General features: G+C 22.4%; 4 protein-coding genes across 4 annotated transcripts; 3 read left to right on the top strand and 1 right to left on the bottom strand. All coding sequences in view use genetic code 6, as the record gives it.

Moving 5' to 3' along the window:
• Positions 1-84: 84 nt before the first annotated feature.
• Positions 85-2,014, bottom strand: TTHERM_00561650 (hypothetical protein; the record flags this gene model as incomplete). The annotated part of the gene is made up of 2 exons (XM_001010218.3): positions 85-415; positions 552-2,014. The coding sequence occupies 2 exons, from the start codon at positions 2,012-2,014 to the stop codon at positions 85-87; spliced, it is 1,794 nt and encodes a 597-aa protein (XP_001010218.3).
• A 955-nt stretch (positions 2,015-2,969) lies between these two features.
• On the top strand, positions 2,970-5,402 carry TTHERM_00561630 (transmembrane protein, putative). Its single transcript, XM_001010216.3, has 2 exons — positions 2,970-4,077; positions 4,143-5,402. Exons 1-2 carry the CDS (start codon positions 3,188-3,190, stop codon positions 5,314-5,316), a joined length of 2,064 nt encoding a protein of 687 aa, XP_001010216.2. The 5' UTR covers positions 2,970-3,187; the 3' UTR covers positions 5,317-5,402.
• Positions 5,403-6,705: 1,303 nt separating this feature from the next.
• TTHERM_00561620 (hypothetical protein) lies at positions 6,706-7,007 on the top strand (the record flags this gene model as incomplete). Its single annotated transcript, XM_001010215.1, has 2 exons — positions 6,706-6,827; positions 6,950-7,007. The coding sequence occupies 2 exons, from the start codon at positions 6,706-6,708 to the stop codon at positions 7,005-7,007; spliced, it is 180 nt and encodes a 59-aa protein (XP_001010215.1).
• A 351-nt stretch (positions 7,008-7,358) lies between these two features.
• TTHERM_00561610 (SF-assemblin/beta giardin family protein) lies at positions 7,359-12,204 on the top strand (the record flags this gene model as incomplete). Its single annotated transcript, XM_001010214.2, has 2 exons — positions 7,359-7,846; positions 7,914-12,204. The coding sequence occupies exons 1-2, from the start codon at positions 7,410-7,412 to the stop codon at positions 12,202-12,204; spliced, it is 4,728 nt and encodes a 1,575-aa protein (XP_001010214.2). The 5' UTR covers positions 7,359-7,409.
• Positions 12,205-12,926: the final 722 nt, after the last annotated feature.

Raw genomic sequence — 12,926 nt, 5'->3', positions numbered from 1 at the left:
AATTCAATCAGCTAGTTAGCTCTTATTTTAATGGAACTACCTATTTATTTTAATCGAATTACCTGTTTAATTATTTTTATTAACTCATAGATAGATTTATAATAATATTTATAAAATATTTTTATTGTTTGTAATTTAATTAATTTTCTGTTTAATTAAGGTTAAATTTATTTAATTTTTTATATTACTTATTAAATTTACACACTATTTTTTACAAAAAGAAATAAAATGAATAAATAAATAAATAAAAATCATTTGAATTCTCTATTTAATTTCAAAATTAAAATAAATACTTTTCTTTTCTTTCTATCTTTTTAGCATATTATTTTGCATTGTATTCCAGTTAGTTCTTATTTTAATTAATTTATCTATTTAATTATTATTGTTGATTAAACCCATTGTTTTATAATTAAAACTAAATTATATAAAATAGATATTTAATTATAAATTATTCAAAATTTGCTACTAATCTCTTTTATTTATTTTGATGTAAGAAAATAGTTTTATAATTAATTAATTAATTAATAATAAATAAAAATAGAATAAATTACCTCTGAAAAAGATGGTTGTCTAGCAAAGACTTATTGCATTAATTTATTAAATTATCTATTTAGTATTTCACTTAATCTCTAACTTGCAAGTCTGTATTTCCTGCTTAGTTTTTATTATCGAAATCTTAATTTGAATAAATTTCTGTGGTGTTTGTTGCTTTGAAACCTAATGTTTGGCTTTTTGGTGACAATAGATACTCAATAAAATTAGATTGAGAGGAACCATTTTATAACTCTGTAATTCTATCTGCTTTAGGAAACTACATTTCTGTTTAGGAATTAGAATTAAGCCTTTTTAAAATTGTTAAACTACCACTCATATCTTATGTTGAAAGCTGCATAGAATTTAAAGATTTATTTAACTTAAGACTTTTATACTTACTTCTCATTTAATCAGAAAAGGATTGCTATTTAGCATGGTTTTATTTAATTAAGCTTTTTCTGGTTTTTTGTTGTTCTGATACTCGTTAGACTTGTGAAGAAAAAGTACTTTGATTTCTGGTCTAAGAAAGAGGAGAACATGTTGGCGAGTATTCGCTTTAGATACTTTATATTTAAGGTGATTTTAAGCCTAAAACTTAATTTTTTTAAATAAGCTTATTTGTGCTTGAAGCTGTTTACCTTTGATATGTGGGTTCACCACTCTTACTACGAAATTTTAAATCTATTGGTATTCTAGTGTTTAATTAATTAATTATTGAATCAGCTATTGAGTATTTTTATACCTATATACCTTATTTATCTTACTAGAGTTACATATAAATATCAGCTTAATTGATCATTTTTTCAGGTTTAAAATACGAAACACCATTAATTCTATCAGACATAGGCATTTTGTATTTCCTTGAGTCTATGAACTGATTTAATTCAAAAGGAGAGTTTTTGTTTAATCCATTCAATATTACTATTTTTGACTATAATGTAGAAGTTTTTACAGCTTTACCTTTTTCAAGCTGAGAGTTTATAATGTACTCGTAGCATAAATCCTTTTTTTGTCTAGTTGACCATAGCTCAGTTGAGCACATTGAACCCCTAATTTTCATGAATTTAGGTTAGATTTATAATTGATTACCAAATTTTATAACTATGGCTCCTTATTATTTACGCTCCTCTTCAATCATTTGCTAAAATAAATCATGTCTTTTCTGGCATTTAGTTTAAATTTAATCTTTAAGAAGCTCTGCTAGTTAAGATTTATGAATAAATTCTCCATTCTCACTTTCTTTTTCTTTTTCTTTATCAATTTCAATTTATTAATTTTCATCTAAATTTTTCGATGAAACAGAATCTATTGTCTCCATTTTTATTAAATTTTATCCTTAACTTGATTTTAAGTTCATATCTTAAGTTAAAGCGCTACTCTCCTAAAATGTGCTTTTCCTAAATTCCATGATTTGCAATGACTTCCTCTATTATTTTCCCAACCTAATCTAATCTCTGAGAATAGATTTTATATCTGTCATTCCTTTTTACTAGTAAATCAAATTCAAAAGAATTAGCTAAATGAATGAATGCTTGGATCAATATTACCCAAATTAATTTTTCTAATGTTTATTTGATTAAAAGCAAGAATCTGCATTAGATACAAAGAGAAGAATTAACAATGTATGTTCTATATAATTAAATATAAATTAATAAACTTCATAAATTGACTAGCTACTCTCAATATAGCTTTAATCAAAATAACTAAATAAATTGTGGTTTTTATCATTTCTCAAAAATTTAAAACTTTAAAGTAAATAAATACATAATTAAAAAAACAATTTCAAAAAAGCAAAAAAGTATATATATCATAATTATATAAGATAGTAATTCTTAGGTAATCTAAATCAATAAAAATTTGTAAAAGCTCCTAATTTAGATAATTGGAATTAGTCAAAGTAAGTAAAAATGATTTTTAAATAAAGTCCAGCTTAGACATATTTTTTATGAGCTACTTCTGAATTTAATGATATTTTTGGAGTATTTTCAAATCATTCAGTAAAAAAGTATTACACATATTAGTTACTTTTACTCAATTTCTAGATTCTAACTTTACTTAATTTTGAGGGATAAAAAGATAGAGAGTGAAACTTATAACATATATTAATTTTAAATATTTTCCATATTATTTACTAATTGCTAGTAAATAAATAAATTTTATTTAATTGTTGAAATTTCACATAAAAATATTTTCTAATACTTAAAATAGAGAAAAACTAATAAATAAATAATGGGTTTATAAAAATTTTACATCAAAAATAATAACAAATTAATCATACTTTAAAATTCTAAATAATTCAAGAGTGCAAAACTTTTAGTCTTCAAAAAGTTGAAAATAATTTTTTCAAAAGCTAAATTATGACTAATATTTTACTGATTCTTTCATTTAATATGATATAAAAACATGAATTTAATATAAAATTTATGATAGAAATACTTTCTCAAGCTAATAAATATAAAACCATATTTCTCAGCTCAAATATATTGTATAATATTGGAATTATAAGAAATTAATCATAGATCAGAATAAATTTTATCAAATAAAAAAAGACAGACAGACAGACAAATGTTTTTATTTATTAAAATCTTAAAAGCATTACAATAAAAGGCAATAATATTTTGTACCTATTTTATAAAATTTAAATTTACTATTTATGGTTTATAGTTAATCTATTTCTAACCTAAATGTTACAATTGTTGCTAACATTTTATATAATCAGTTTTATCTATTATAAATAATATACTTAAACTAATGTGGAGATAAGATTTTATAAGAATATGCTTTTAAATTTTTATTTGCTACGTTATGTCATAAAGATATATAATAATATGATAGACCTGGCGCAAACGTCGTAAGTTTGAAACCAGGGGGGTATTTTGAAAAAAATAATTTCAAAGAATAATCATTAAAAAATTTCATTTTGAGTGGGGTCTAAAAAAGGTTAGAGCCTAACTTTTTGAAAAACATAGGTTTTTAAAATTTTTATTTAATAAACATAATTATATTAGAATAACTAGATTAAAAAGTAAAAGAGTTTATACAAAAATTATAAATAGAGATAAACCAAAAAAAAATTATAATCAAAAAAAAAATCACTTTTAAAAAAATGTTAAAACAAAGAAATAAAAAATAGTTTTTTCTTTTAGAATTTGGGAAGCAAAATTAAACATAATTAATTATGACAACCATATTTCTACTTCCAACTAGTATTTTGCTGATATCGACTATTATTTCATTATTCTATTTTTAGCAAATAAGTTTAGGTATGATTGATGACTTTGCAGAAAATTTGTATCAAGATTAAATATCTAACTCTAAAATCCTTAACACGGTTGTTGTCCAATAAATAAATGGGTAAGTACAAAAGATAGCTTGGCATTTTAACATGATGAATTAGTTCTATGGAAAATTACTATTAAATTCAGTTTAAAAAAATAATAATTTTATTGCTACAGTGTAAAATTAATAACTAACATACGATGGTAAAGGAAATGCGGAAGTGCTTAAAATATTTAATAAGAATCAGCTTTTAACAAGTACATGGTAAGCCATTATAAATTTAATTTAAATATCATAATTGATTCATATTTTTTTGAATTAAATTAAAGGATTTAACCGAATTATGGCAATTTATAACAATTAAATGAAACATCGCTGCAATAAATCTTTTAAACTAGTCATGTGGATTTTATATGGAAATCAATCAAGTATGATGATAATATAGAAAATTTTAGATGGATGCAAATTTAAACTATGTACTATGGATTTGTATCTGATGGCATGCTTTTTGGTATGGGTAGTAAAGGTAACTATAAAAGCTATATTATACCTCCTGGGTGTCCTTATAATGATCAACCATATTTATTTGATTTAAGATGCAGATTTTACTATTAACCAACAATTAAAAATATTTCGATTTCTGTATTTCCTCCTGCGTTAAATATCAATTATGGAACTTATTATTTCGCTACCAATATTTGCCAAAGAATAAAAAAATATTCCAGTTAAAATGCTGATTCAGAGAATACTGTGTATGCGATACTGTGCTCAACATTAAATTTGAAGTCTATATCTACCTACTTTATCAACTTTAGTAAAAATTCTGTCTACTAGAGGCTTTTAGATCCAAGATAACTATCACTTGTCTATGATTCAAATATGCAGATAAAATCAGTTACTTAAATTTAAGATATTGAAACTAAATATCTCCAAGATTAGTTCCAGGCTTAAAATTATTTAGGAGAAATAAATGCTCACTCAAAATTTGTTCTTTAAGAAACTGATACAATAAATTTATCAAATCCTTATTCAAGTAGTCAAAGTACTTTCGAATACAATAGAAATGGCACAGAGTGTTTTGTTATTCTGAATTCAGTAATAATGATTGATAAGGTACCTAAATAAGAAACTCTCAAAACTGTTAACCCCGCTAAAAAGTACTAAATAAAAAATATTTACTTGTTTATGGACGTGCTCTCAAAAAAAACTATGTTAGTTTATGCATAAAATCTTTAGGATACAATCATTTTCTACAATAAAATATTTTTATACATTAGTTGGGGTTTAGTACTCATCATGCTTTTTGTTTTGGTAATCTACTCAATATTAATTGGATTTAGCATATTTCAACCAGTTATTCATCTGAAAAACATTCTTGATCAAATTAAAGTTTAAAACTAAAAAGAAAAGTTAAAGTAACCTCTTTCAGCTTTACAATAATATGCTTTCCATTTCTTATTCCTTTTTACTAGAAAATCAAATTCAAAAGAATTAGCTAAATGAATACTTGAAAGAATATTATCCAAATTAATTTTTCTAATGTTTGTTTGATTAAAAGTTAACTAACTTGCATTAGATAATAAATTAATTAATAATTTTTTTCTTTAAAAATAAATTGTATTTTTAGTATTGCTAATAAATTTCATAAATTAAATATTCTCAATTTAGCATTAGTAAAAATAAATAACTAAATATTATTTATTGAGGTTATTATCAACTCTCAAATAATTTAAAACTTTAAAGTAAATAAATAAATATTTATAACTACAGAAAAAAAATACAGTCTAATAGCCAAGGAAGTAAATATCATAATTACCTAAGGGAATAATGCTTATGTACTTATGTAATTAATCTAAATCAATTAAAATTTATAAAATATCTTAATTTAAATAATTAAAAATAAATAGTTAAAATAAGTGAAAATTTGTTTCTTTATTAATAATAAAGACCTGTTTAGATATATTTTTATTTTGTTTATCGAACTACTTCTTAAATCAGCATGGTTTTTAGAGTATTTGATGTTCCCAGATCATATATTAAAATATTCAGTATAAGTATTAAATGTATCAGCTTGTTTTTACGCAATTTATAGAATCTAACTTATATAAAATAGAGGGATTAAACGTTGAGGGTGAAAGATTAAATATTTTTTATTTTTACACTCATTCCATATTATGGATATTTACTTGCTTTTTTTAACCTTAATTTTAGAAACAATACACTCCCCACTCCCCAAGGTTTTGAGACAGTTTTTAGAGTAATAGTAAAATGAAAGCAATAAACTTTTCTTTTGCTTTATGTAATATATTTCTTTTGTTTTCGAGTAGTATGAAAAAAAATAATTAGCATAAAAAACAATAATTAAAAGTGTATAATTAATATTCATTCCCCACTGCTGATTAAATCCATTAATTAACTTTTATTAAAACAAAAGCTTTATAATCAATTACATAATCTAAAATGACGACATAGTATTGTGTCGCAGAAATATAAGTTGATTATTAATTAGATAGCAATAAAATTTATTAATTATTATTATTATTATCTAAAATATATTTACATTATAGTAAAAATAATAATTTTAAGTTATTTAATTTTATTAAAATTTGATCTTAAATTCCAATTTATTTTTGAATTGTTACATAAAATATTTTCTAACTATTAAAATAGTGAGCAATTAATTAATTATAGACTTATAAAATATTATTCTTCATTCAATAAAAACAATCTAATATGCATACTTTTAAATTCTATATGATTCAGAATACAAAACTTTTAGTCTTCATAAAATTAAAAATAATACTTTCATAGACTGATTAATTAATTTATTGTCATTATTTTACTGTTTCTTTATATAATTTGATTTTACAACATGAATTCACTATAGAGTAAATGTAAGAAACACTTCAAGCTCTTAAAAATAAGATTACTTTCAGCTCAAATGAATTACAAAATTTTGGAATAAAAACAGAAGAAATTAATTAATCTTAGCTAAGAATAAATTTTATCGAATTGTTAGAAAAAGGTTTTTATTTATTAAAATCTAAAAATATTAAAATAAAATGTAATAATAACTTGTATTTTGTTTGTAATTTTAAATTTACTAGTTATGATTTATAAAAAATCTATTTCTAAGCAGAGTGTTACAAACTATTGTTAACGCTTTGGACTCTCTTTTTATCTTAGAGGAATGATGCTTAAAATCTTGTGGCAATTCATTTTCTAAGATTTTTATTTTTGTTTAGCGTCATTTTATGAAATAACTTTGTATTTTTATTGAATTAGCATTAAATAATTGATTCAGTAAATAATTATTATTATTGATTCCAATTATATATTATATATTGTCAATAATTAGCATTATTTAGCATCCACAAATAAAAAATTTATTTGGCGTTAACAAAATTTATTTTTGGGTGTTGAAAAAAAATATAGCCTTATTTTATGAAAAACATAGGTTTTTAAAATTTTTATTTAATAATAAATAGTTAATTCAATCAAAAATAATTTAGTTTAAAAAGTAAAAAAATTCAATCTGAAATTTTAGAAAGAAATAAATTAAAGAAAATTACATTTTAAAAAAAAACTTTCAAAAAATGTTAAAACAAAAAAATATAAAGCAGTTTTTTCTCATAGAATTTGGGAAGCAAAATAAAACATAATTAATTATGACAACCATATTTCTAATTCCAACTACTATTTTGCTTATATCGACCATTATTTCCTTATTCTATTTTTAGTAAATAAGTCTAGGTATGATTGATGATTTTGCAGAAAATTTATATCAAGATTAAATATCTAACTCTAAAATTGTTAACACTGCTGTTGTCCAATAAATAAATGGGTAAGTACAAAAGATAGCTTGGCATTTTAACATGATAAATTAGTTCTATGGAAAATTACTATTCAATTCAGTTAAAATTAATAACAATTTTAAACCTGCTTTCTTAAATTAATATCAAACAAGTGTTAATAAAGGAAATTAGTAAGTGCTCAATATATTTTAAAAAAATCCTCTTTTAACTAGTACATGGTAAGCTATAATAAATTTATTTTAAAAATAATAATTGATAAATATTATTTTGAATTTTAAATTAAAGGACTCAACCGAATTTTGACTAATTATAACAATTAAATGAAACCTCTCTGCAATATATCTTTTAAGCTAGTCACTTAGATTTTATATGGAGATCTATCAAGTATGATGATAAAATAGAAAATTTTAGATGGATGCAAATTTAAACTATGTACTATGGATATGCATCTGATGGAATGCTGTTTGGTATGGGTAGTAATGGTACCACAAAAGGGTATATTATACCTCCTGGATGTCCTTATAATGATTAACCATTTTTATTTGATTTAAGGTGCAGATTTTACTATTAACCAACAATTAAAAATATTTCGATTTCTGTATTTCCTCCTGCGATAAATTTTAATTATGGGACTTATTATTTCGCTACCAATATTTGCTAAAGAATAAAAAAATATTCCAGTTAAAATGCGGATTCAGAGAGTTCTGTGTATGCGATACTGTGCTCAACATTAAATTTGAAGTCTATATCTACCTACTTTATTAACTTTAGTAAAAATTCTGTCTACTAGAGGCTTTTAGATCCTCGATAGCTCTCACTTGTCTATGATTCAAATACGCAAATAAAATCAGTTACTTAAATTTAAGATATTGAAACTAATTACCTCCAAGATTAATTGCAGGCTTAAAATTATTTAGGAGAAATTAATGCTCACTCAGAATTTGTTCTTTAAGAAACTGATACAATAAATTTATCAAACCCTTATTCATATAGCCAAAATACTTTCGAATACAATAGAAACGGTACAAAGTGTTTTGCTATTCTGAATTCAGTAATAATGATTGATAAGGTACCTAAATAAGAAACTCTAAAAACGGTTAACCCTGCTAAAAAGTACTAAATAAAAAATATTTATTTGTTTATGGATGTACTCTCAAAAAAAAATATGCAGATTTACGCATAAAATCTTTAAGATACAATCATATTCTACAATAAAATATTTTTATACATTAGTTGGGGTTTAATAATCCTCATGCTTTTTTTTTTGATAATCTACTCAATATTAATTGGATTTAGCATATTTCAACCAGTTATTCATCTGAAAAACATTCTTGATTAAATTAAAGTTTAAAACTAAAAAGAAAAGTTAAAGTAACCTCTTTCAACTTTACAATACTCATTCGCAATGAGCAGTAGAACTTTAACTGATGAGAATAATGAAATATTGATAGATGACTAATTAGATGCAGATCTAGAGGGATATTGTCTTTCTAGTGAGACTCAGGATCTTTTGAATAGCTTTTAAAATGTTTTCTAAACGTTGAAGTTTACAACAAAAAATTTTTTTGGACAGAATTAAAGTATGTCATTGCTAAATTTAAACAACTAAGTTGATCACTTTAAGCAGTTTAAAAATTTAAGAGCTTTAGGAATTTGCTATAATAATATGGGGATAATTCACTTGAACTCATAAAGATACCAAGAAGCTCTAGAAAATTTTGGAAATTCGTTAGTATATTCTAAATATGAATTAGGTGCATATGCCCACGAAGAGGTTAACTAATTTCTAAATTAGCAACTGTATGACTTCAAAATTCTATTTAAAAATTTCCTATTGAACAGTCTAAATTAAGAATAAAATTTATAACTCAGTCGGATCGTAGCTTTTGTAGAAAATTATAAATAATAAAATAAAATTAGTTATATTGATGAAGATATCGAGTATTTGTTTTAAAATTTGTTTAACAGAAATCTAAATTTTCAAATATCACAAATATTTTATTTATAACAATAAAATCTTTTTCTATGGGATTTATTTGAAGATATGGTCATTGAAAATATTGCAATTAGTTAGCTTTATCTTTCTCCTTCACAGAAAAGAGAGATCTAAAGTTACTGTAATCTACTCTCTGTATACTTTAATAACCAGATTATTAAATGTACAAATGGTGTACTCAATATCATTATGGAATACTACCTGAGCATATTCGAAAATGACCCTTCAAAAAACATTAGTTTAAATGACTCTAAATCAAAAGAATTAGAATTTCAAAATTCATTTTAAAGTAAAGTTGAATATCTTGCAAATCAAGATTCCATTCATATTAAAAAAAATTTGAAAAATTAATTTGAGTCAATAATAATTACTTCTCCTATTTAGACTCGTAAGTCAAAATAAATAAAAAAGGATTATTAAAACAGACTTGACTTTAGCGAAAATATGATTGATTCTAAAAAATCCTTTGAGCAATCCTTGAATACTATTTTTAACTAAATGAATAAGGAAAAAAGTAAATCATTGCAACAATAAATTATTTAGTAAAAAATTTAAAAAGGATACTAAAACTAAAACGTAAATAAAATCTTGAAATCAAAATAAACTTAGGATGAAAATTAAAGCTAAAATATAAATTATCTTTAAGACAGCTCACAAAAAATATTTTAAGGGGTGGAAATTTCTAATTAGCAGCTACTGTAAAAAGAAATAAATGTAGACTCTTACTAAAGAAAAATCTCTAATTTTGTCAATACTTCATTGCAAAAAAATAATAAAATGCTTAAAACTTAAATTAATAAAGAATATCCTTTAAAATAAGCAAATTAATATCCAATAAATAAACAGGTTTAGAATACTAATTTGAATAAATTTATAAATCTTCTACTTTATTCAAATCTGACAAAATAAGTTTTAAAATTATCATTAAATAAAGTTAGAAAAGAATTCAAAGCAAACAAATAAAATATTTATGACTATAGTTCTGATGTATATTTTTAATATTGCACAATTCAGCAAGCTAGTTTTCAAATCTTATAATAAAACTACTACACAGCTGCATTGATACTTATCAAATCTTTAGAGGAATGCAAATATTATCTTCCCTACTTGAAAAGAATGTAGATCAACTTTCTCTCAAAGATTTTTTAAGAGAATAATCTACCTTGCGCAGAGTTATAAGAGATTAAAAATAAATATGAAACATTCACTAATTGCAATTTTAACATATATATAATATCTACGTGCTACAATAAGTACTTTTAAAAAAGACTCTGTGCTTTGTGTTGTGACATAATAAATGAAATACTTTTCAAAGATGATGACACTTTTGGTTTACTAAATTATAATTTTGAACAACAAATATTCACTTAAACTATCGGAGTTACTTCAATAAAAACTATCTAATCAAACTTTTAATTATTCTCTAAACTATTTTTGATGCTTTTTTAAAGAGATTCAAAATTATAAGAATAAAATACGATAGCATAAAGATAAACAGTAATCAGTCAATAAACAGAATTTGTAAAAGAAAATAATCTGAACAGCTTAAAAAAAAAATAGAACTAGATTTAATCAAACGAAAAATTAAATTCGAAGAGTTTTAAAGATACATTAAAAAACAGAGATGAAACTTAACCAAAAATTTAATACATTTAGGGTAAAGAGGAAAATCAGCATACTGAATATTCTATGATATCTCTTTTTAATACAGAACCCGCCCATGAACCCAATAATCTCTCCTAAGATATTTAGAGAAATGAAACTTAGTTAACAGAAAAATAAAATATGTTTACAAATCAAAATAATATTTTAAGCAAATAGTTATCTTTAAATAGTAGTAATAATAGTTATAAAAGTGATGAAATTTTGTAGGAAACTTCAGATTAATTTAAATATTTTGGAATTGAATCATAAATAAGTTAAAAGAAGAATCTTACAGATCTCTAACAATCAAATACTTTTAAATCAACTATAAAAAAATAGAATTCTTTTGAATCTTCAAAGAGTTCTGATAATGAAATGCAAAATTTAATAAATTATTCACATGAAGATACAGTAATTAGCTTTTGTAATTTCAAACAAGATAGTAATTAAACAAGTTAAATTAAAAAATACAAATAAAACTTTCAAACATAAAATTCTTAAAAATAAAAAAGTGAGTAAGTTTTTATTTTGGGAATTTTAGCATGTCTGAAATAATTTGTTTTTAATCTTGATGAAAAATTGACTACATTCATGGCTAAATAAAAATTTAGAAATTAAAATTAGCAATAATTGTTAATTAATAACAGTAGTTACACATATCTTATTTATGTGACTGATCAAAAACTAAATCTCAAAAATAAGATCTTGATTTAGAAATTGATTAGACTATTGGTAAATCTACAAATATAATTGCTTGTTCTAAATCTTAACTAAAATTAAAGTTTAGAGGAGTATAAAATACCTTCAAATATTTATGAAAATGGACGATAAGTAATCACATTTTTTTCTTCTGAAGAAAAATTGTAATAATATATATATAATAATAGAGAACATATTAAAAATTGTTATTAAACAACAATTGTTGAGCATTTCTGAATTTCTTTCTGTTTATTTTTTATTATTAATATCTAAATACTTTCTTTCTGTTTTCATTTTAATTTTAAGTTACTTTAATTTTTAACATTTTCTAATCCTGAATGCTAATAACATTGATACATTTAATTATATTTGAAAATTTTGATTTATTTTATTGTATCTAATACAAATTAATAAAAATAATGAATAAAAGAGATTTAAATTGTTTAAATAAATTTATAAAGTATTTTTTTTTTTAATCAATAGCAAAAGAAAATATTAAATACTTTTTCATATACTTATTGTTTCATATTTATATGGATTATTAAATCAGTTTAGAGCACTGCCATTTAAGAAATTAAAAATATGTTTATTCACTTTAAAATATCAATATTTTATTAATGTTTTTATAGATTATTATATTGAGCACTAAAATATTCACTTACACCAATTTAAATTTTCAGATAAATCTATATTTTTCCTTTGCGAGAATAGCAACAGTTTTAGGTTTTTTAAGGAACAATCATAATTTTCTTAAAGTGAATAATTAATCATAAGAATAGCCAAATTCATATATGTGAAGATTTCTATTTCAAACAATTCTAAATCCAATCTCAGTATTCGTTCATTCAAAAACTGTCAATAGAGAGGAGTATATAAAATTTTTAGACACTGCTTTTTTACCCTGATAAAAAAATTTTTAAACTATGCTTGATTTTTTTGAAAGGTCATTTATTTTGATA

The sequence above is a fragment of the Tetrahymena thermophila genome, assembly GCF_000189635.1.
Source record: "Tetrahymena thermophila SB210 genomic scaffold scf_8254763, whole genome shotgun sequence".
Classification (NCBI taxonomy): Eukaryota; Ciliophora; class Oligohymenophorea; order Hymenostomatida; family Tetrahymenidae; genus Tetrahymena; species Tetrahymena thermophila.
This window is presented reverse-complemented; position numbering and strand designations above follow the sequence as displayed.